Raw genomic sequence first — 23,768 nt, 5'->3', positions numbered from 1 at the left:
ACGCCTCTACAGCATCGCGTGGACATCGGGGACGGTGCCTCTGGATTGGCAGGCCGGGGTGGCGGTCCCCCTTTTTAAGAAGGGGGACCGGAGGGTGTGTTCCAACTACAGAGGGATCACACTCCTCAGCCTCCCTGGTAAGGTCTATTCAGGGGTGCTGGAGAGGAGGGTCCGTCGGGAAGTCGAATCTCGGATTCAGGAGCAGCAGTGTGGTTTTCGTCCTGGCCGTGGAGCAGTGGACCAGCTCTACACCCTCAGCATGATCCTCGAGGGTGCGTGGGAGTCCACATGTGTTTTGTGGATTTGGAGAAGGCGTTCGACCGTGTCCCTCGGGGAGTCCTGTGGGGGGTGCTTCGGGAGTATGGGGTACCGAACCCCCTGATATGGGCTGTTCGGTCCCTGTACAACCGTTGCCAGAGTTTGGTCCGCATTTCCGGCAGTAAGTCGGATTCGTTTCCAGTGAGGGTTGGACTCCGCCAAGGTTGCCCTTTGTCACCGATTCTGTTCATAACTTTTATGGACAGGATCTCTAGGCGCAGCCAAGGCGTTGAGGGGGTCCGGTTTGGTGGCACATCTCTGCTTTTTGCAGATGATGTGGTGATGTTGGCTTCATCAGGCCGTGATCTCCAACTCTCACTGGAGCGGTTCACAGCTGAGTGTGAAGCGGTTGGGATGAGGATCAGCACCTCCAAATCCGAGACCATGGTCCTCAGTCGGAAAAGGGTGGCGTGTCCTCTCCGGGTCGGGTATGAGATCCTGCCCCAAGTGGAGGAGTTTAAGTATCTTGGGGTCTTGTTCACTAGTGAGGGCAGGATGGAGCGGGAGATCGACAGGCGGATCGGTGCAGCGTCTGCAGTGATGCGGACTCTGTATCGGTCCGTCGTGGTGAAGAAAGAGCTGAGCCAAAAGGCAAAGCTCTCGATTTACCGGTCGATCTACGTTCCGACCCTCACCTATGGTCACGAGCTGTGGGTTGTGACCGAAAGAACAAGATCCCGGATACAAGCGGCCGAAATGAGTTTCCTCCGCAGGGTGTCCGGGCTCTCCCTTAGAGATAGGGTGAGAAGCTCGGTCATCCGCGAGGGGCTCAGAGTCGAGCCGCTGCTCCTCCGCGTTGAGAGGAGCCAGCTGAGGTGGCTCGGGCATCTGGTTCGGATGCCTCCTGGACGCCTCCCTGGGCATGTCCCACCGGCGGGAGGCCCCGGGGAAGACCCAGGACACGCTGGAGAGACTATGTCTCTCTGCTGGCCTGGGAACGCCTTGGGATCCCGCCGGAGGAGCTGGTTGAAGTGGCTGGGGAGAGGGAGGTCTGGGTTTCCCTCCTAAAGCTGCTGCCCCCGCGACCCGACCTCGGATAAGCGGAAGAAGATGGATGGATGGATGGATGGATGGATGGATGATAGATATCAGTATTTGCAGTTTAATAATATACAATCAAAACAATTGAACATTACTCATGGTGTCTCCCAAGGGTCTGTGTTAGACCCTAAATTATTTATACTGTATGTAAATGATATCTGTTGTGTCTCAAAAATATTGAAAAGTGTCATATGAATTGAATACATAAAAAAATTGGTTTGACATGAACAAATTATCATTACATTTGAATAAACCCAAGTTCATAGTTTTTGGCACTAGACAAATCACTCATCAAGTCAAATTTATGGTGAATTCAATTAAAATAGAAAAGGTGTATGAAAACAAATCCCTTGGAGTAGTTATTGATGACAAATTATGTTGGAAGCCACATATAGAAAAGGTCAAAAGGAAAGTATCAAAAAAGCATCGGGATACTCTATAAAACTAAAGATGTCCTGAACATGAAATCATTATATACATTATACAGTTCATTATTATCACCATATCTGACCTATTGTGTGGAAATCTGGGGAAATGCATACAAAACAAATGCCAGCTCTGCTTTCAAATTGCAAAAAAGAGCCATAAGAATTATTAATCGATCAAAATATACAGAATCAACACATCCACTATTTATTAAATTAAATACAATGACATTTTATGATTTGGTTGAGTTTAAAATAGCACAAATAAGGTACAAAGTACACAACAGTCTACTCTGCCACAGTACTCAACTCAACTTTATTTCTAAAGCACTAAACAGAATAGACATTGCTGTATACAGTGCTGTACATAAATATTGGTTCTGCAGTAAAGAATAAGGTAACAAAACAAGAACAAACCAAACATTTTGAAGTGCGTATGCAATTTTATTTTTTCAAGTAAATACATTTTACATCAGTAAATTAATAAGAAGTAGGCGAGTGAATAAATAAATAAATAAATGCATAAATAAGTAGACTAAACATCAAACTCATACACACCACTAAACACCAAAATAAGTCTCCTGGTGCGCCAAAAGCCAAAGAATACAGATGTGTTTTAAAAGAGGATAAAGAGGGAGATTGCCTAATATTTAGTGGAAGGTCGTTCCAAAGGGACGAACCGGCAACAGCAAAGGCTCGATCTCCTCTAAGCCTCCGCTTAGCCCTCGATACCTCCAATTGAGTCTGGTCTGCTGACCTGAGGCACCGGGCAGGTGTGTCAGGGTGCGAGAGCTCAGCGAGATAAGGTGGGCCAAGACCATTGAGAGATTTGAAAACAAATACAAGTACTCAGACGTTGTTTGAAATTAAGACACAGTTCTTATGAGATAAGGGATACAAGCGTCTACAAAAACAAAACAAAAGAAGAACAAATATTAAAGGTGCACGATGCAAGACTAGACTCAAATTTGAGTGTTAAAATAAGCATATTTTTCACCCGCACATGTTTTAAGAATTGTCTCATGGACAGGAGGCACGACTGTGGACAATGACTGTTGCCCCTATTTTTCTGTAAAAGGAAAAAATGTTGAAGCGTTCGGGCCGGAATCTTTAACTGTGGCCCTGAGAATGACGTCATGCGCGTACACGCTATTGTCCCTGTTAGGTCTCGCAATTGTTCACACAACTTCATGGACAGGACAGCTAATTCAAACTGGATTTAAAGAGTCCTGCACCTGATACGTTTCAATCCCTTGTGGAAACTCCACGGAAGACAAAGAGAAGTAAAAAACTTTCGGACCAGCGTCACGGGAGGACGCGGATAAAGATAGGAGCAGCGTTCGTCAGGTGGAGAGAGATAAGAGCTATCCTGGGGATGAAACGGGACCCACAGCTTGCTGACTTTTTGCTAAAAAGGTAAGACTTCGTAACGAAAATACGATAGTGTCTATTTATGATTAGCAGTGCAGAATAAAACTACCACACGGTCGCTAACTAATGTCTCCACACTTGGGCATATTAGCAACACACTGCTATCCTCAATGTCATCGGATTCACGGGATGCATTATTGACATTTGGAAGGTTGTAATTAAGCTTTTGGCACTCAAAATGACTTTCGCATGCAAAGTAACTTGAAGATGAATACGTTTCTTACCTCTGTAGACATTATTAAGCCTATGAAAAAGGCGTTGTGCTCCGTGTTTACGTTTGTTCGATTAACTTGGAGGTTTGCTCGTGCCCGAAAAGTCGCACACGCTCCTGGCACGTCGCTGGGGTCCATTCCACGTTTCGCCAGAGAGGTTGCAAAGTGCAAAAACTCTGAATCTTGCATCGTGCCCCTTTAAGCAAATGTGTGTTTCTGTAAAAGGTGTTAATTTGTGGGATAATTTGGGAATTGACCTGAAAAGATGTGACTCACTTGTTGATTTTAAAAAAATGTTATGTAAATGTAAAAGCAAAGTTAAAAAAAAAAATGTGTGTCAGATAAGAGCATGAAAATTGTATATATGAGTATGAGTATATGATTCATAAATGTATTATGGTATATGTCTAGGAATTTCATGTACATATGTTGCTGGCAAATGCACGCATGTCTAAGTGCACGTGGTTTCATAACCAGGTTTATACATTTTATTTTTAAAAATGTTAACCTAGTATTGTATTAATAATGAAATAAGTCTAAATATATAATGTATAAGGGGTAGGACTAGATAAGTTTTTAACTTCTTCTTACCCCCTTTTGAACATGTAAACTGTGATTGATTGATGATTTTATGGGGTTCTTCTTTTCTTTTTTAATTTTTTGTTTCTCTGCTATTTGTTTGTATCTTTATGTGTTCAATAAATCAAATCAAAAAGGGAAAGTGAGTATAAATTAAGAGGAGCATACATTTTTTCTAAACCTAAACATTTTAAAAAATGTCTGCAAGCATACTTACTGCAAAAATATATATAGCAAAAGGACATGCAGTTGAATTATTTATGAATTATTTGGTAGTATTGTAACACTAAAAGCATCTCGACCGCTTGCTGTCATTTATTTTGTATTGATTTTTTTTCTTTGTGTGTGTGGGTGTGTGTGTGTGTGTGGGGGGGGGTGTGTGTGTGTGTGTGTGTGGGTGTGTGTGTGTGTGTGTGTGTGTGTGTGTGTGTGTGTGTGTGTGTGTGTGTGTGTGTGGGTGTGTGTGTGTTGATTAGGGGCAGACAAAACAAGTTTTAGTTCTTTCTGTCCCCTTTCATTTATTTTATTTTAAAGAGTGAAATAAATTGAAAAAATGAAGATGACTTGACTATTATTATTAGCAGTTGTAATAGTAGTATTAGTATTAGTATTATTGCATGTTTACTATTATGCATATTATTACTAACCCATTACTACTATTATGGTACTATTGTATTACTAACTAAATTTTTAGAAGGCAACTAGAAAATCAGAAGAAAACCTTTTAATATGACCATGTATTATTGTGCAAACTGATCACGAAAGTCACGGTTCGGATCGTTTTTCGGATCAGCAAAAAAAAAGAAAAAAAAGATAAATTGTACTTTATATTTATTTACCTTGTAAAGTGCTTTTTCACATTAAATAAAATAATAAATAAATAAAAAACAATTGTCTAGTATAGCCGTTTAGGATTTAGGAACACAACTTTTAAGTGCGATATGGTGCAGAAACATTCTTCTTTTTACATGGATCATGTGTAAAATAAGGTATTAATGGCTTTAAGTTGTGTTCCGATAATCTAATCAGCAAAGTTTGACATTTTGAATTGAATTTTTTGTTTTTTAATGGGCAAAAGTATTTTAGAAAATAAATGAAGTTCAAAGTTCCATTTATCTGTTTTTTCAAGTAATGAAAAGACCTCAATGTGCAATTTAAGGCATCAAATGGCAACGACTGTGAATGTGCACTTAGTTTTTGTTTTGTTTTTTTCTCTCCCACCAACCCAATCCGCGGATCGGGCGTAATCCGAACCGACCACGGATCAATGATGATCCGTTACACCACTATCATGTACAGGACTTTCTCAGAAAATTAGAATATTGTGATAAAGTCCATTATTTTCTATAATGCACTACATGGAGGATTTCCCCCAAAAATATCTTAACAATAGCTTTTTTATTTGACCATTTATGACTAAAACATATTATAGTTAGTAGATCAACATCTTAGCTGTTCATAATGGGTACTCCTATAAGCCACTGGTAAATATTTTTTAGGAAGCACCCGGTCCGAATCGTTCGAATTTCCCGCCCTCTGTCTGCGGGATGTGACATCATGCGCGTTCTCGTTCGTTGTTTCCTGTAGTCGCGAAGACGGAACTAGTACAGTACAGCTTTTCGCTGCAATTGAACATGCTCAGAAGGAATACCATCTGCATCTAGCGTGCCCCAGACACCCGCGGTTACTCCCCGGAAGGGTAGAAAAAAAAATGAAAACAATGTCAAGTGCCACGAAAAAAAAAATCTAAACTTGATAGTGACAGATGCCGGGCAAGAACGAGAGTGAACATTGGTTTGACATTTCAGCGGTGGAGAGTTGAATTGGACTTGGATTAGAAAAGTGATTCACAGCTGGCTTTCTTTCTACTCCAAAAGGTAAGAAGCGAGTGTCTTGACATTTAGAAAAAAATGTGTTTTCAAATGGCAGTAACCTCAAGATCGATCACTTCTCGGTCGTAACTATTGGGTGAAAGGAGGTCGACGGCAACATTTAGCGTGAAAGGGGCGGCAAGATTGAGTGAAATAGAAAAGAATGACTTTATGAAGAACAGACGTTCCATTCCGTGGCGTTTCAATCAGACTAAATGTTGCCTTATTTTGCTCCGTGAAAACAGCCTATTGTAGCTACATTACGCTAGCGGAATGTGAATTTTACTACTGAATGCCGATAACATTCACGATCATATCACACTAAGCAGTGAATGGGTCTATATGTTTTTCTCAATCGTCAATTTCCATAAATGACGGCCTTCGCCGACTAGTGCATTATGATTTGCACATCCCGTGGACATCAATTGTTTAATGGGGATCGAGAGTCTCATTCTGTGAAGTGGCCAGCCTTGTATAACATTATAAAACTTCTTACCTCTGAAAATACCTCTGAAAACATAGTTAATTGGATAGGAAGAGTCCAGCCTCTGAGTCTTCAGTAATGAGGTCGTGCACGTACGAGTGCGTGCAGCGTGTACGAGCATGTTTGTTTTCGGCCGCAGGTGGCAGTAGTGATTTGAAATTTTAAATCTTCCATATTAGCTGCTTTAAATAATTAAAAATGCCATACATCCTGGATTCATTACAAATCAAATGAAATATTGCAAGCTTATTATGTTTTAATATTGCTGATTATGGCTTTTTTTATTTTATTTTTTTTTATTTACTTGGTCTGCGGAAATATCCTAATATTTTGAGATAGGATATTTTGAGTTTTCTTAAGCTGTAAGCCATAATCAGCAATATTAAAATAATAAAAGGCTTGTAATATTTCAGTTGATTTGTAATGAATCCACAATGTATGGCATTTTTGCTTATTTAATTGCATTACAGAAAATAATGGACTGAATCACAATATTCTGATTTTCTGAGACAGTCTTGTATAGATAGGTAGTTTATGATTCAATAATACTCTCTTTTAATTTTGCTTGACTTTTTTAAAAATCAAAATGAATGCACACTTTGTTTTTGTTATGTTTTTTTCCCCCACCAACCAATCGCCGGATCGTGCGCAATCCGAACCGTGGGGCCTGATCCAAAGGGACCACGGATCAATGATGATCTGTGGACATTGTTTTAACTCCTGTGCAATTTTCCTGTACATCTGCAGTGAGAGGAGCATGCAGCAGGCATATGTGACTTTGCATTCTGAGGTCACTCGTCTGCATTCAGAGCTGAGACACCAAAGAGGCCTGATTCGGAAGCTGAGACCATTGATCAGTGAGACCAGACGAGGTGAGATGTGTGTGCGTACACATATGAACTAGGCCCCCACCTCTACTCATACACACAGACAACAATAATTTGATAATATCCCACAAAAACAAGCTGTTACTATGTACTTTTCCCCCTCGACATTTGTGGATAGACGGTGTGTTTCAGAACAACAGCTCTTGTGAAAAAAGTGCTTCATACAATTTCTGCAAAATACTGCACAACAATATTTGACACTTTATAATCATTAGACTTAGACTTGACTTTATTGATCCCTTTGGGATGGCTCCCTCTGGGATATTTACATGTTCAGCAGCAATAAGAACAGAGAATAAATTATTATTTATTTATAATGACAATTCATAACCCACGTCAGACAAGAATGAAATGACCTGGATGACTGACAGTTTTTACCGGCATGTTTTCAAACACCAAAACCTGCAGTCTGTATGTGCAATAGGTCACCGCTACATTCTGTGTTGTGCCCCCCGGTGTGTGGGTCCACGTAAGAGAAGACGCTGAGGTAAAGTTAACTGTTAGTAAACAAAACAGCTGATGCAACTGAGCCAGTAGCTCATATTGACAGACATTTGAGTACGTACTTCCTGATCAATATTGCATGGTCACCATCGGAGCCTGTTAGCTTGCACTGTTCGCTCTGTGACGTTAGCGCTCCACAATGTTGTTTGCTAGCCTCAATATTGTTTGCCATACCAACTGCTAGCTTATGATGGCACAAACGACCACATGCATGTTTATTTGATTTCTTTGTGGTTTCGTTTTGTTCTATTTGTAAAGTGGCTTGGTGCGAGGCTAGGGCCTCCTCCATCTCCCACATGAGGTCTGCCACTCTCCCACGCGAAGTCTGCCGCTCTCCGTGTGCGGCACTTTGTTTTGTTCCGTTGATGAAGAGGCTAGGTGCAGCCCCCTCTCCCGTACGAAGTCTGCCTCTCTCCACACGATGTCTACCGCTCTCCATGCGCGGATCTTCGTCTTCTTCTGCTGGGGAAGAGGCGAGGTGCAGCCTCCTCTCCCACACAAAGTCTGGCACTCTCCACGAGACTTCTGTCGCTCTCTATGCGCGGCACTTTGTCTTGTTCCGTTGGTGATGAGGTCTGGTTGCCACCTCCTCTCCCACATGAAGTCAGCCGCTCTCTACAGGAAGTCTGCCACCCTCACAGCGCAGAGCTTTGTTTCGGTTCCGTTGGTGACTTGGCTGGTTGCCGCCTCCTCTCCCACATGAAGATAGGATAGCAGTCAGTTGACTGTGCACACTCCCTGCACATCGATTGATGGCTGCAATGTAGGACGTCGCTAGATGTCAGCACTGTGGCGGGCCCTTCTAACCCGTAGAAGGCCACACCAAATGCTGTCGTACAGTAGATGACGCTGCTACAGCAGTCCATCCTCCTTCACCCTCAACTGCGGCTGCTGTTGCACCTCGGAAGTACACACCATCGTCGGTGGAGCAAGCTCATTGGAGTGATCAAACCCCTTCCGCTTTTCAGGCCTCTGCGGGGACGTTGTTCACTGCATTGGTGGGTGTGCCGGATGAAACCCACCAGTTGAATTTCCAGGCTGACGATGTCGCCAAGGTTGCCGTCTCCATTGTGATCTCAGGAAATTGTGTCCAGGACTCTGAGGACATGGGTGTTGCAGCTTCAGAGGTGGAGTGTTTTCCACCCCCCAATCCTCTCCTCCTCCTGAGCGGGTTTTCAGCTGGAGTGGATTTGGGAATTTGGTTTTGTGCTTTCCAACATTTAAAGTTGGACACCTCTGCCTTTTCGAAGCCTCCTGCTGGGTGTGGCCTCTCTCCACTAGACTACTCATCAGTCTTGTTGGATCTCGGAATCTCGTCTTTTTGTGACACACTTTTGTTCTGTGGGGTCTCATACGTCCTCAGCTTACTATGGCTTACTACGTCAGACGTATTGCATATGATCGATGGGGAATGGTTCACTGTCATCGAGGTGATGGATGTTTGCTTCCTCAACCCGATTGCTGTTCAGCATAAGAGACTCTCCGCTTTGCCCACGGGGGCTGTCACTGGCGGGTCCGGGTGCTTTCCCCGTCGACTCCGCCTGTGTGTGTGTGTGTGTTGGGCCGATGAGGGTCATGACCCGTTGCTGAGAATATGCTCATTTTCTGTCAGGCATACGATCCTAAATGACTTGGATCCTTCCACTCGGTTGCAGTGTGGACCTCGTAACGTGCCCACTTCCGGCGGTTCGGAATTCCGTCGATCTGTTTTACATAAGAGGCGTGTCTCTTCTACAATTAAGGCTTTCGTGATGACCATTTTGGTCCGCCATGGTGCTGTGGATGGCAGCTCTGTGGGATGCCATAGCCTTGTAGCCTCCGTCTTCAGAGAGGCCCCTTTGGCTTTTTTCCGTGAACCTGCCTCGTGTCCCATGCTTGATCCTGACGCGCGACGCTGGTTCCCTTTCGTGCTGTGGAAGTGAAACTTCTTTGGTTGTCTCATGAAGCGGCGTTTCGGTGGGCAATCTCATCCGCTACTCAGATGGGAAAGCTCCTCGCCCTGTTTATTGGCCCCGAGTGCCTTCGTCAGCTCCCCGTCAGAGCAGGGGTTGAGACGTGGCCGAAGGCCAATTTAATTTTTCTCCCCAGGTCTTTGTCCTGTGTGGACGTGCCACTTATCTTTGGAGACTAGGGTGTGTTCCATAACTCCACCCAACTCTTCTTGCAATGACCTGCGAGAGGTGTGACTGTTTCCAAGCGACCACTCTACCAGGAGTGTTTCCACGTCATGGTCAGTGCTGAAAGATGTACCTTTGATGGGTGGCTGTGCGGCTGCTTGCTAGTCTTCGCCTTGCACGTTTTAGCTGTGTCCTCTCCTTGACACAACGTGGAAATGTAGGACTCAGACACAGGGAGAGTGTAGGCCACAAAGGCAGCAGTTTTATTTTCTCCGAGCAGCAATCTCCTCTCAAGCTGAGAGGAGAAGAGGGACTCAAAAAATGGAGAACTAAAAACGCGCCGCTGGGGAGGAAAAAACAGGCACAGGGTAAAGGGGACAACTAAAGGCGCTCCGCTGGGGAGGTGAACAGGCTCAGGGCACAGGGGGAAACTAAGGGCGCTCCGCTGGGGAGGAAAAAGAACAAGAACAAGGCAAAAAGGCAAGGCAACAGGATCAAGGACTCGAGGACTGTGGAACGCTTCCATGCACTGACGTGACACTTCGGCAAACTGAAGGAGGAGGCTGATGGCTTTTATCGCAGGGGATAATTGGTGGCAGGTGGTGACAATCATGGGCGGGGACCGGTAATGATCGGGCAGCAGGAAGGGCAAGTGACCTGGGGTGAGAAGGGAGTTAGTGATTTTCAAAGTAAACAGGAAATAAGTGACCAAAATAAAAGCATGAGCCGTCACGCCGGTGGCGGCGTGACACTCCTTATCCTCTGGCTGAGGCTCTTCGTCCTTTGGGGGTCACTCAGGGAGGTTTGTTGGACCATGACCATGGGCTTTGGATGACATTTGTACGGCTGCTTCCTGGTTGACGCCTTGCACGCTCTCCGGATTCAACACCTTGGATGTCACCTCTCTTCGTCCACTGGATGTGGTTCTCGGTCCTTCGGAGGGCCCTCTGTGAGGTTGGGTTTCCAGGGTCCTCGTGACGTCGCTGGTATTCGGCGTTTCGCGCTTTTAAGCACTGCCTACTGGTGGTCGAGCGGGACGAAATAGAACGAATGTTACGAATGTAACTATGGTTCTACAAGTCCCGAACGACCGCCAGCATTGCTTGTCACTCAAGCCCTTGTATGTTTTGTGCGAGAAGGTTCTGAAGGTTCTGTGTTCCGGTTCCCATCCCATTTTATACATGGGGATGATGTCAACCGGAACTATGGTGTACATGTCCCTTTTTTGGGATTATTACTCGAGTGATGCATGCGCGTGGGGGATTTCCATGCTTTTAAGCATCCCCGACTCGCGCTCATTCGGGACTCATAGAACCGTATTTACATTCATAACGTTAGTTTTTACTTAAAATTATTTTTGCATCCCAAGTTAAAATCATGTATACCCATGTGTTGTCAAAACCACTTTTGCATTGAAATTCAAATGATCTTTCTTACCAATTGTAAACATACACATTAGGCTTCAATTTAATAGTGAAGCTAAATAAAAAATAACACAAATGGAAACATTTATGAACAATGTGTGCTATCTTTGTCTATCAGCATTACTTGCCAGTATTTCTGATGTTAAAAATGTCACTTTTTTTTTTCCTGGCTAACAAGACTAAGCTATGATCCTATGAAGTATAATGGACAATGACTGTGTTTTGATAATGACCCAGCTAGGAATTTATGATTATTTTTTATTGTATGACTATGCTGACCCATCCATTCTGTTTGTATAGAAGCCAGCATGCAGTCAATCAGAAACTACCTATTGATCCATCTCTAGACTGTGGCACATGGTTTGGCATAAAAGCGACAGTAAAGTCCAGCAAATGAGGATCCTTGATGAACCGGTTCCTGTTCTGAGAGAATTTCACTGCAATTACCTTTACCCGGAATATGAAGAAATTATGCATTCTAAATATCTTCCAATTTTGAGTTTGAAATAGTAAAAGAGTACAATTGAATCCATATTAGTTATTTGAAGTATTCAGAGCAAATAAAGTATTGTTTAATCAACAAGTATGTGCAATTGAAATGAATTGGGGGGGCGACCCGACCTGCTGAGAAGGACGGCCTTCACCCTAACTGGAAAGGCACCATCACTCTTTCTAGAAATATAGATTACTGTTTGTCCCCAGGATTACACCGGTTGCGTGTGCGCTGCGGCTGCGGCGTGGTGCGTCTTGACTGCGTGCTCCGTACGCGTCAATTTTTTGGCCAGCTCACACCGGTTCCGTACAGCTGCGGTCCGGCAACTCCATCGCCGACCACTTCCCGCCGTGTCTCGCGTGACTGCGCGCAATCATGTGGCATTAAAAACAACGACAACACACAGAAAGTCTGTGCTCAACAGAGAAGCAGAAAGAGAGGTAGACTTTTATTATTTTGTGGCTTTCCACCGCCAATAAAAACCTCTCCTCGTCCATGTTAGCTGGTGTCTAAACCGTGAATGAGCACCTCGCACGTTGTCTCCAGGCCGGCTACGCCCAGATCACGTTTTGCTAACATGCTTGCGAAATAGGAGCTGGCGAGTGTTTTATTTTGTAAGGTAACCGGAAATTTATTTTGAAACTGCGTCGGTCTTCCTGTCCCTAACGATGTGTTTTGTGCTAGCTTGCCATTTGCCGGAGGCCAACCGATGCGGCATCCAGCAAAAATAGAAAATAGGTCTATCCTTGCGGAAGGATGCAGCACGCCGCAGCTAAGACGCAGTCGACACGCAACGCACACACAAGCGGTGTAATTCGCACCATTCGAATGAATGGAATCTAATTGGTTGCGTCGCCGGAAGGCACCGCAGCCGCAACCGGTGTGAGTCACGGGTGAGCCTTACATGACAGTGCACATTAGAGCAGGTCGGACGACAGGTGATTAGTGAGCCTGTTAGAACGGGTGTGGAGTCTGTAACGCTAGAGCTAACTATGCTAGACTCACGCAACACACATAGGGGCATATTCGCTAAGAATGCGCTGCGTTCGGTAATAGCACAAAATATTGCACCGCAGTCTGCACCCAGTTACCCACCTATTCACTAAGGATATTGGTCTAATCATATAGCGTCGCAAACACGCCCACAAAACTGACAGCTTGGAACAAATTTGCACCTGATTTACCACACAAGGCAATGGATTTGCGCCAAGAACATGGTTGTAATAGCAACAGTTGTGAGAAAGATGACATCAGAAAGCCAGGTTGGACCGAGAGTAAGCGTTTAGGCAACAACTTCATTCATTCATAAAGTACGGAGCCCCTAAGGTGACATGGTGTTTTTTTCGCCTGCCATGTCACCTTCGCTGCGCCGTAAACACTTCCGAGTCATCTTCCATGTGAACAAAAGCAACGAGGATGGAACGTTTGTAAGCATGAAACAAAACAGTGGGAAAGCTTTCCCAAAGTGACTAGAATGGAGCATGTATCTTTCCACTGATTTGTTTACACATCGCTTTTGTTCACATGGAAGATGACCCGGAAGTGTTTACGGCGCAGAGAAGGTGACGTGGTAAGCGAAAAAAACAACTTTGCGTTCCCTCGCAAAACAACTTTGCGTTTGAACGAAAAGATTGCGTTCCCTTGCAATTTAAAAAAATATATATTTTCAGAGGTTGGCGTGGGCGTACAGTATGTGCGGCACGTAAAAAATGATCGTAAAATGCCCCCGTGCCATTGCCGAGTTGCCATGAGCCCGGGTTACGTTATATGTCCTAAAACAAACATATAAAGATTTCCCCCTCCATCTCTCTCTCTCTCTCTCTCTCTCTCTCTCTCTCTCTCTCTCTCTCTCTCTCTCTCTCTCTCTCTCTCTCTCTCTCTCTCTCTCTCTCTCTCTCTCTCTCTCTCTCTCTCCTCTCTGCGTGATCTGCCGTTGATGTGCTGCAAATGGCACGTACTGATGTCATGATCGAAGTTGGAGCAGTTAATACATGCTTTCCAAAAACGTTATTTGCGTCACGCAAACACGGTGTGGCTATTTGCGCTGGCATTAGTGAATTAGACGCTGCATATCAATGAGTCTCATTTGCATTGGGGTGGGCATATTTTGCGTCAAATCTATGCAAATTACCTCATTTACATACGCGCAAATAACACCGGCGCACCGTGACGTAATCTGTTCGGCAGAGCACTTAGTGACAGATTTCCCCATCTGCGCGTTTAGTGAATTAGGCGCTCGCAGATTGCTCCATTTTTCCCGGTTAGTGCGGTACAAAGGTGACACAAACCTTTAGTGAATAGGCCCCATCGAGTTGTAGATTAGAGCGTTATACTTTGCATACTGATTCACGAGTTACCATTGCACCACATACTGACTTGTTTTCTATAGAGGTTAATGCTCAAGACTCTTCCGTGGTTGGCTACATAGAAAATAATGTTTATATAATGTTTTCTTCAAATATAAATATTTGATAACTACTTACCAGATTTCTACAGCAATAAACTTATGTCCCGATTTTTGTCGTTCAAAGTTCAAAATGAAACGCAGGCAACGTAATGTTATTCATATTATGACTAGGAACTCTAGGAACTGTTAAATTGCTCGGATCAACCTATGCTTTAAAGCTTGTTTTTTTAAACATTAGATCACTTGCTTCTAAAGCTTTGTTAGTTAATGATTTAATTAGAGACCATAACCTTAGCCTGATTGGTCTTTGTGAGACCTGGTTAAAACCAAATGAGTTTGTAACATTAAATGAGGCCTGTCCTCCAAATTTTGTGGGTTCTCATGTTGCCCGCCCTGGTAAGAAGGGCTTGCGGTGTCACCTTTATTTTTGAATCTGTTCTTAATCTTAATTCTCGCTATAGTAATTCCTTTAATGCCGTTGAAGTTCTTGTTATGCGATCTACAACCTTACTACCGCTCTATCTTGTGGTTATCTATCATCCCCCTGGACCTTACTCTGGCTTTGTTGATAAATTTTCTGAATTTTTGGCTCACTTGGTAACTCAGGCTGAAAACATACTAATTATAGGTGACTTCAATATTTATATGAACTCACCGTCCAAAACGCTTACTGTAGCGTTTCAGACGATAATTGATACTTTTGGTTTTACGCAGATAATAAATGTAGCGACCCATAAAAATGGTAATTCCTTAGATCTGGTACTTACTCGAGGTTTAGTAACTTCCAATGTCATGGTTTTGCCGTATACTATGGCTGTGTCTGACCATTACCTTATTACATTTGATATGTTAGCTTATTACCAACGCCATAATCATAACCAAAGATACAGCAGTCGATATTAGTTCTTCAACTATTTCTGCACTTTCTGAGTTGCTACCTCAGGCAACTGCGTCCTTTCCTTCTTATACTGGTTCAATAGATAATCTTACTAATAACTTTAATGCAACAGCAGCCGTTGTCACAGAACTCCCCGCATTCAGCTCATAATTTTATGCAATTTTTTACACAAAAGATGAGATTAAGGGCTCTGTGCATAAATCTCAATTAAATCACGTAGTGTCTGGTGTTAACAGTGACAGTCCAGCTAACAACTGTCTGACAGTGCTCTCTTTTTTTCAATAAAATATCGCTTGAAAACCTTACGCATCTGGTTAGTGTGGCAAAACAAACAACTTGCATGCTTGACCTGCTTCCAGGCAAACTGGTTAAAGAATTTTTTACTATCTTGGGTTCTTCCATTTTAAATATTATAAACTTAGCACTTTCTACTGGCACTGTTCCAGTAGTCCTTAAAACTTCTGTTACTCAACCGCCACTTAAACGACCTAACCTCGACCCAGATAGCCTCTGCAATTATTGGCTGGTATCAAATTTACTGTTTATTGCAAAAATACTTGAAAAAGTTGTTGCGCAGCAGTTGAATGATTACATGGCCGCTAATAACCGATATGAACCTTTTCAGTCTGGGTTCAGGGCCACTCACTCTACTGAGACAGCCCTTGCTAAAGTGACTAATGATCTTCTCCGAGCAAAGGACTCCAGTACCTCGTCAGTATTATTATTACTTGATCTTAGCGCCGCCTTCGATACTGTCGATCATAAAATTGTACTAGAGCGCCTCCAAACATGTATTGGTATTTCTGAAACATTTAAATCGCGTCCTAAGACACATTTTTATACTTTGGCATTAGCTGAATGTTGTGGACCTGGTGACTGCCGCTGCTTTTTTTCCCTCCCTTCTCCGCGGCTTGGAGGGGGAGTTAGGTGTCAGTGACCGTTTGGATGCTGTTTTACGGGTTCTATGCTGGTTGGTCGAAATATGATCCAGGTCAGACCATTACCTTAAAGTTGCTGCCATGGAGATAGTTGCCCCAATTGTCCGGGCTGGATTTGGATGATGACCCACTTCTCTGACGACGTCTTCTTGCAGTGCGTCAACTTTCTCGATGGTCTTTCGCACTATTCTTGTACTAATGTTTAGTATCATAAACTATGTCAATTCAATTGTTGCCCATTCAGCATCCACTGCAGCCTGGTCATCCTGGAAGGGGGATTACCACTTCTGCGGCCCCTTCTCATGGTTTATTTTTTTTTTTTTCCCTGATTTTTTTTTTTTTTCTTTTAGTTTTTCCGTGCCCTTTTGTGGTTTGATCAGGGGATGTTGTTGCTATTTGTCAACTGTGAAGCACGTGAAACCCTTTGAGACTTTCATGTGATATAAATAAACTTGACTTGTCTTGAATTAATTAAAGGTCCACAAGGGCTGATTCTGCATCCATTGCTGTGGTTGTGTCAACATTGATTGAAGATCAGGTCGGTGTCTCATCCCGTTCCTTGGCTGCTGGATCTTTTTTTTTCTTTTTCCCCCTTTCCTTTAGAGCTCAGAAATGTCATTCGGCAGTCTTACCTATTCAACATATCATCATCGAGCTTTTTTTTTTTTTTTTTAAATGTGCGTGTGTGTGTGTGTGTGTGGGGGGGGGGGGGGGGGGGGGCGACTGACCTCTCATTAATTGCTGAGCGCAGCCTATGTTCTAAAACAGTCAACAGCTTGTGTTTGAACTGTTTCCATCTGTATAGTAATGGTCTCCTCCAAAACACCGTTCCCTAATTGCGGATGCATTCGGAAATATGCTCCCAAACGTGCTGCTTCCCTCAGACCGTTGTTGATGTTGTTCAAATATATTGATGCACACATTCCCTTTTGTTACTCATATATAAGTACGCCTTGCAGTCCAACCTGCCACTGAAGTTTGCCAACATTCACCCTGCCAGAGCTCTACTGTATGTACCCTACCACTGTGGTAGCAATGTCAAAAAATGGTATGGTAAGGAATGGTAATTTGGTACCCCCGGTAAACAAATATCGACAAATGTGCAAAATGTACCCTGTTTGTGGTAATAGGGCTTCTCATTAATCTTCTAACAACTTTCTTTTCTTTGTTTGCTTTTCCCACAACAGTTCCAATTCAGTGTCAAGAAGAGATTGAGACAAACCACCATGCAGTTCTTAGGGCACCAGTTCCTCGACCCCCCAGTGCCCCGCCTCTGCCCTCGTGTTCTGGCCGCCCCTGTCCCCCCGTTGGTGGTCCGCCTAGCACCATGCTGCCGGACATTTTGAGAGAGGACTGCTGGTATAATGGCCCATGGCCAACACAGCAGTACTTTGGAGAGGCTTTGGTCGAGAATGAGACATCTTCTGTAGTTTTGCCCCCACCGCCCCTTAACCAGGCCTCCATAGATGACAGCTCAAGGTCCTTTCCCAGTCCCCCCAAACCTAGTGATGCCCTTTTCTGGGAGGGACACTCTGCTGCATCAAATTCACCATCCTTGATTGGAAACTGCAGTCCCAGGAGCCCTCCCAATACAGGGTGGATCAAACCCTTTTGAAGAGAACTTCAGGACAAAGACTTTGCTAGCCTGCCACACGGTACCACCTTATCTGCCTTAAATTAATAATACCACTCCCCTGTGGGATGGACTATACTGAACTTGGAAGTTATGGGAACCAGATGAAGGAGGAGGAGGCTTTTTGAGGTAAAGACTGACTCAGCATCGCTTACATACAGTACTGATGACTAGGGATGTGTATCATTAAGATTTTAACAATACTTCTACACTTTAACAGTGTTCTTATCTGTACTCTTTTCTTTTCTTTTTTTTTCTTTTTTTAAGAAAAACACCATTAGAATCAACACTTTTTTCACTTAAACTTGTCTTGCAACCGAAACAAAATTAATGTAAACTAATGAAATAAAAACAGTAATTTATAAAAAAAGAAATGCTCTGAACTAATCACTATTATGTTAAAAAGAAAACTGGTGTGCCATCACCTTACCCCGGGATTACACCCCATCCATGTGCTGTCATAACTGTGTTTTTTTTTTGTTGCAACTGCCTCACGTCTGACATGTTTTGTTTTCTTTGAACTGATGTAATCAGATGTTAATCTCTTTCAACTGGTTAGAAGCCTATCAGTTTCACCCGCATGTCGGTCAGCAGCTAATGAGATTCATCCATGTCAGTCATGTTTCAGCAACCTATCAGAGTTACCCGCATGTCTGGCCGCAGCCTATCAAATTAATGCGCAGAGGTATCAGAGTTACCCGCATGTCTGGCCGCAGCCTATCAGATTAATGCGCAGAGTATAATAGTCAGACCAGAAAAGCTGTTTTTTTGCCAAATTATTCCTCTGCTCACCTCCACAGCCCAAGTCAGTTCCACGCCTCTTCATCCATGATACCTTCTCGTTGTTTCTAGTCTAGTCATGAGTACGTTCCACGTAAACAAGATTTGTTATGCAAATAGTGTTAAACTCTTATTTGTGTCTGCGTTTTTGGGATCCAACTCCAGAACATAACAGAATAATTCTGCCTAATGGATCCCGCAGGCTTAAATAAGCTGTGCCATGCCCTGGATTCCAATTGGTTGGATGTCATGATCAGGCCTTGACTGAGCTGAGAGATGCGCTAAAGACCTTAGCCAACCAGTTTGATGATTTATTCACACATGTTGCATCTAGGGAACCATCGGGGCCCTCACCTCCACTTCGTGAACTGAGTCTTCCGCATCCGTCATAAGGGGTAAGCTCGGGTCATGCAGAGAATTTATTCAACACTTTTTGTTAGTATTTGACCAACAACCGTTTACCTATTCTTAAGATAAGACTAAAGTCACATTTATGATGAGTTTACTTACGGGTAAAGCAGCAACTTGGGCTATGGTGGTAAGCAATGCCAAACCTTTAGTGCACACTTCACTCCCGGTTTTCCTTGCTGAATTCAAGCGTGTCTTTGACCATCCTGTCAAAGGCAAGGAGGCTGGAAGTAGACTGGTGGATTATACCCAAGGAAACCAATCTGTGGCAGACTTTTCTTATTTTTTTCCTTTCGGACACATTACAGGTTACATCAATCACATCACATCATTTGCAACATTGACATCTGAAAGAAGGTCTGACGGGTAGAAGCCGATGGCTTATTCGAGACCCATCCCCATCGATCCATTACTAAAACGCATCAATCATATACATTGTTTAGAATATACATTGATTCATATCGTTATCCATCCATCCCAGACACTGCTCGCTCAGTTCATCTTGAATGTCCGTGTGTAGTTTGAGGCTAGTCCCAGTCATTTGGAACTGATGAATCGGTACCCAAATGCCACCAGCAGGCCCACCCCACCAGGTGAGCAGCAAAGGCAAGCGCATGTTTTCTCTTTCAGCAGTAGCGTCTTCGCTGACCTTGGATCAGCTTTCACACGTTGTGGCTTCCAGAAGAGTAGATCGGCTTGCATTCTGCCCATTGCTTTCAAGCAATATTGCCTCAATCTGGTCAGCTCAGCCACCACTGTTGTCAGCTACTTGTAGTTCTTGATAGAGGACTCCTGAGCGCTACCAAGGCCAGCTCACCCGACAGGGCAGCCCACGCTAGAGCCGCATTCCAGGACCCAGACCACCAACCCCATTTTGCTTATTGACAGCAAATTCATTGTAGCCACAATACAGCCTTTATAATGTAGCCTTAAAGGTTACAACAAATGTCCAAACGGAATTAGTCAGACAATATTTTGATTCATACGGGAACAGCATTGATAACATTATCAATGCAGGTGTATAAACAAGAGTTAGCCTTGACAATGTCAGCAAGTAATCATAAACAACTCCAGTTTTGGGTTAATTAGTGATGTTGTGAGTTATTTTTGTTGATGTCTATGCCATTGAATTCCGCATACTGGCTGCAGAAAGTGTTTTCAATGACACTGCTTTGTGTAGTATTTTTCGCCGGGGCCTGGACACACGAGTAAAGGACGAGCTAGCTGTCAGGGATGAAACAACTGATTTAGAGGGACTCATCACTCTTGCCATACGACTGGACAACCGCTTGAGGGAGCTTTGGAGAGAAAGTCGCATGGAGCGTCCCCGGTACCCCTCGCGTACCACCGAGACGGTCCCAACGGATCTTGGAGGTGGCCCCGGGCTTGCGACATCAGTCATCGAGCCAGTGAGAACGAGCGGAGGATGTCTCAGTCAGGCTGAGCGACGGAGACGCTTCCAGACTGGGGCTTGCCTCTACTGTGGTCAACTCGGTCACCAATTATCGTCATGCCCGATCCGACCTCCGAGCTGGTCCTGCTTCGGTTCTGAGAGGGCAATGACCGGTGGATAACCAGTAAGCCTGTGCCAGCACCAGATCACCACCATCACAGATCCCCAATGTGAGTACTATGAGAACGAGACAGGATTTTTCGATTGGGTGACGGACACAAATGCAAAACGACTTGAACTGGCTGGGGAAGTATGGGGTTTGGGGCAGATCATTAAGAGAAATGTTCTAATCGATTCCAGGTCCGATGACTGTTTTATTGATCCAGGAATTTTAGGGGTCTTTAACTGTCCTACTCTCCGACTTCGAAAACCTTGACGGGTGTTCTCGACAGACGCCTTCTGGCTGAAGTAACCCGCATTACAGCTCCCCTTAATCTAAAGCTTTCCGGCAACCATAGTGAGACACATCGCTTCTTGATCATGCCATCACAATCTGCCCCTGTCGTTTTAGGCCTTCCATGGTTAAAGATGCATAATCCTGACATTAACTGGGACATTCCAGCCATCGAGAATTGGAGTGTTTTCAGTCATTCCCACTGCCTGAAGTCCGCTGAGGAAAACCTAGTCTCGAGGTCTTTGAGTTGAATAACGTTCCTTTTGTAACACTTATTTATATTGTATTAATACAGAAATAAGATACATAATTTTTTTTTTTTAAGAGCTCAGAATTGTTCATTCGGTAGTCTTACCGATTCAACGTCTTATCATCATTGCTCTTTTTGTGTGTGTGTGTGTGTGTATGTGTGCGTGCGTGTGCGTACAAATACGTATAAATTTATACTCATTAATTCACCTAAAACCTTGTAAAAATCCCATTACCCTTCACCTTAACCAGGTACTTCAGAGTCTCGCCAGAGTCGTGAAGTTCAAATGGTTAGGAGACCAGAGAAAAGGTCAGAAAAGATAAAGAAAGATAAATCAAAGTGAAATCCAGCACCGACCAAACACTTCCTGCCTTCCCCATGGTTACAAAATCAAAGTCTTACGCTGACCCCAGAAGCCTCTAAATTCCAACAAATTAACGAGATCTCAAGAGACCGGAGGAAAAACTAAAGAGAGGAAGGAGGGAAGGATCGATGAGGCAGAGTGAGATCCATAGAAACCAGTACATCCAATCCATCAAAGTGAAATCCAGCACCAACCAAACCCCTCTGCGTGGTTACAAAACCAGAGTCTTATGCCAACCCCAGAAACCTCATACTTCTAATAAATTAAGATCTCAAGTGACCAGAGGAAAAACTAAAGAGAGGAAGGAGGGAAGGATAGATAAAGCAAAGTGAGATCCACAGACACCAGCACCCACTGATTCAACAGGCTGTGGGAGGGAGAGGCGTATTCTGTTTGAGTTTCAGTAGATGCTGGTGTGATGGATCTGGCATGTATAAGGACCGCCACCAAAGAAAGAAGCCGTCAACCGCGGCCCAGCAAAGCGAGCACCCCCCGCTTCTATGATGCAAATTGTGAAGTGTATTGACATAATAATATTTGCAAAATTTACAAACAATCAAATCCAGGACCCAACTGTATGGAAAAGTCCAGTAGTGCAACAGTCCATGCGAATCCGAGTCAGTACTGAATGCGAAGGGCGTCCAAACGAGAATCAATGTTCAAAATAATGTGGCTTTATGCCCCTGGCAGGGTCACCCATGGCAAACAGGTCCTAGGTGAGGGGCCAGACTAAGCATGGCTCAGAAGACGCCTTATGATGTACACAAACTTTGGAGACACGTTTCCCTTGCCCGGACGTGGGTCACAGGGGCCCCCCTCTGGAGCCAGGCCTGGAGGCGGGGCTCGCTGGCGAGCGCCTTGTGGCACAGCCCGAAGAGGCAACGTGGGTCCCCTTCCCACGGGCTCACCACCGGTGGGAGGGGCCAAAGGGGTCGGGTGCAGTGCCGGCTGGGTGGAAGCCAAGGGAGGAGACCTTGGCGGACCGACCCCCGGCTACAGAAGCTGGCTCTTGGGACATGGAATGTCACCTCTCTGGCAGGGAAGGAGCCCGAGCTGGTGTGTGAGGCAGAGAAGTTCCGACTAGATATAGTCGGACTCTCCTCCACACACGACTTGGGCCAGACCCCAAGTACCAGTCCTCTCGAAAGGGACTCTCTTCCACTCTGGAGTTGCACACGGTGAGAGGCGCAGAGCAGGTGTGGGCATACTTATTGCCCCCCGGCTCGGCGCCTGTACGTTGGGGTTTACCCCGGTGGACGAGATGGTAGCCTCCCTCCGCCTTCGGGTGGGGGGACGGGTCCTGACTGTTGTTTGTGCATATGCACCAGTCGAAAAACTTTTTTGCGACATTTGAGAGGTGTTTTTTTTTCGCTAATCCAGATTTAATCACAAATGCAATTAATCGTTCAGCTCTATTAAAAATATTTTTTTCCACTGTCTGCTGTATTTCAAGGTCCGATTTGATGAAGAAATGGCATTGATCCCCAGGAAACTTTTAAAAATGGTCATCTTACTACAGTTCATGCTTTTGTGGTTCTGAATGTGAAGATGGGCTTCAAGTGCTACTAGAAAACGTAAACAATAGGCAATGTCTTGCTTGATTTGAATTTTAGGGTTTTTAATACATTAAAAACAAATCATTTTAAAATGGCCCTTGCATACCTCCATTTTTCTGTATGCGACCCTCAAACGAAAAAGTTTGGACACCCCTTTCTAAGCCTTAGACACCGTATCCCCCTCAAATACATCTTTTGTGTTTGTCGTATATTTTTTCATCTTTAGAAAAACACTTGGTCAGCCAATAAATCCAATAGCATGTTTTAAGTACCTGCTGCTGCAAGTATTAAATAAAACTCTGTATAGGTCCGTTGTGGTGAAGGAGCAGCTGAGTCGAAAGGCTCGCAAGCTCTCAATTTACCGGTCAATCTACGTTCCTGCCCTCACCTATGATCACGAGGTGTGGGTTGTGACCGAAAGAACAAGATCCCGGATACAAGCGGCCGAAGTGAGTTTCCTCCGCATGGTGTCCGGACTCTCTCAGCGTTGGCGCTGGGTCATGAAACCTTTTAGCCAATGAGGCTCAACAGTATAAAAGCCACATTTGAGTGTAGCTAGCCACTACATCACGTTTATGTGGCAGTGACGCCTATTTTGCCGCTATTTCACTACGTGCACCATGTGTTTGTTAGCCCAACTAACAAACACACACAACACTCCTGGGAAGATGTTTTTTGGGGGGTCAAGGCATAGCTGGATGGCTAACTGCACATTGTAGTGGTAGAAATGGGCAAAGTTCTTATAAATAAAAGTGGCAACTCAGGGTGTTCCATATCATACCTTCTGCAATATTACCGGTGTATTTTTTTTTGACGTAATCAATAACATCATACGTCATGTCCATTTGGACGTAAACGCGTCATTTGCTGTTACATAAAAACAATGCAAATACTGAAGCGG

The 23,768-nt window shown here is 44.2% G+C and overlaps 1 protein-coding gene across 7 annotated transcripts in view; it reads left to right on the top strand.

Annotated features, from left to right (window-relative positions):
* azi2 (5-azacytidine induced 2) overlaps positions 1–23,768 on the top strand; it is a 201,108-nt gene that overhangs the window by 87,173 nt on the left and 90,167 nt on the right. For 2 of the 7 annotated variants that reach the window (XR_013284277.1, XR_013284278.1), the window contains exons 7-8: positions 7,109–7,233; positions 17,217–17,791. Coding sequence is in view for 1 of the 7 variants with exons in the window: in XM_077526702.1 (XP_077382828.1) it covers positions 7,109–7,233; positions 17,217–17,644 (553 nt within the window). In the remaining 6 variants the exon portion in view is untranslated. Of the gene's footprint in view, positions 1–7,108; positions 7,234–17,216; positions 18,394–18,644; positions 18,838–23,768 lie in introns of those variants that run through there. The other 5 variants (XM_077526699.1, XM_077526701.1, XR_013284276.1 and 2 more) reach the window with 4 other exon arrangements.

This window comes from Festucalex cinctus, chromosome 7, assembly GCF_051991245.1.
Source record: "Festucalex cinctus isolate MCC-2025b chromosome 7, RoL_Fcin_1.0, whole genome shotgun sequence".
In the NCBI taxonomy this organism is placed as follows: domain Eukaryota; kingdom Metazoa; phylum Chordata; class Actinopteri; order Syngnathiformes; family Syngnathidae; genus Festucalex; species Festucalex cinctus.
Note: the sequence above shows the minus strand (reverse complement) of the source record. Positions and strands in the feature narration are given on the sequence as shown.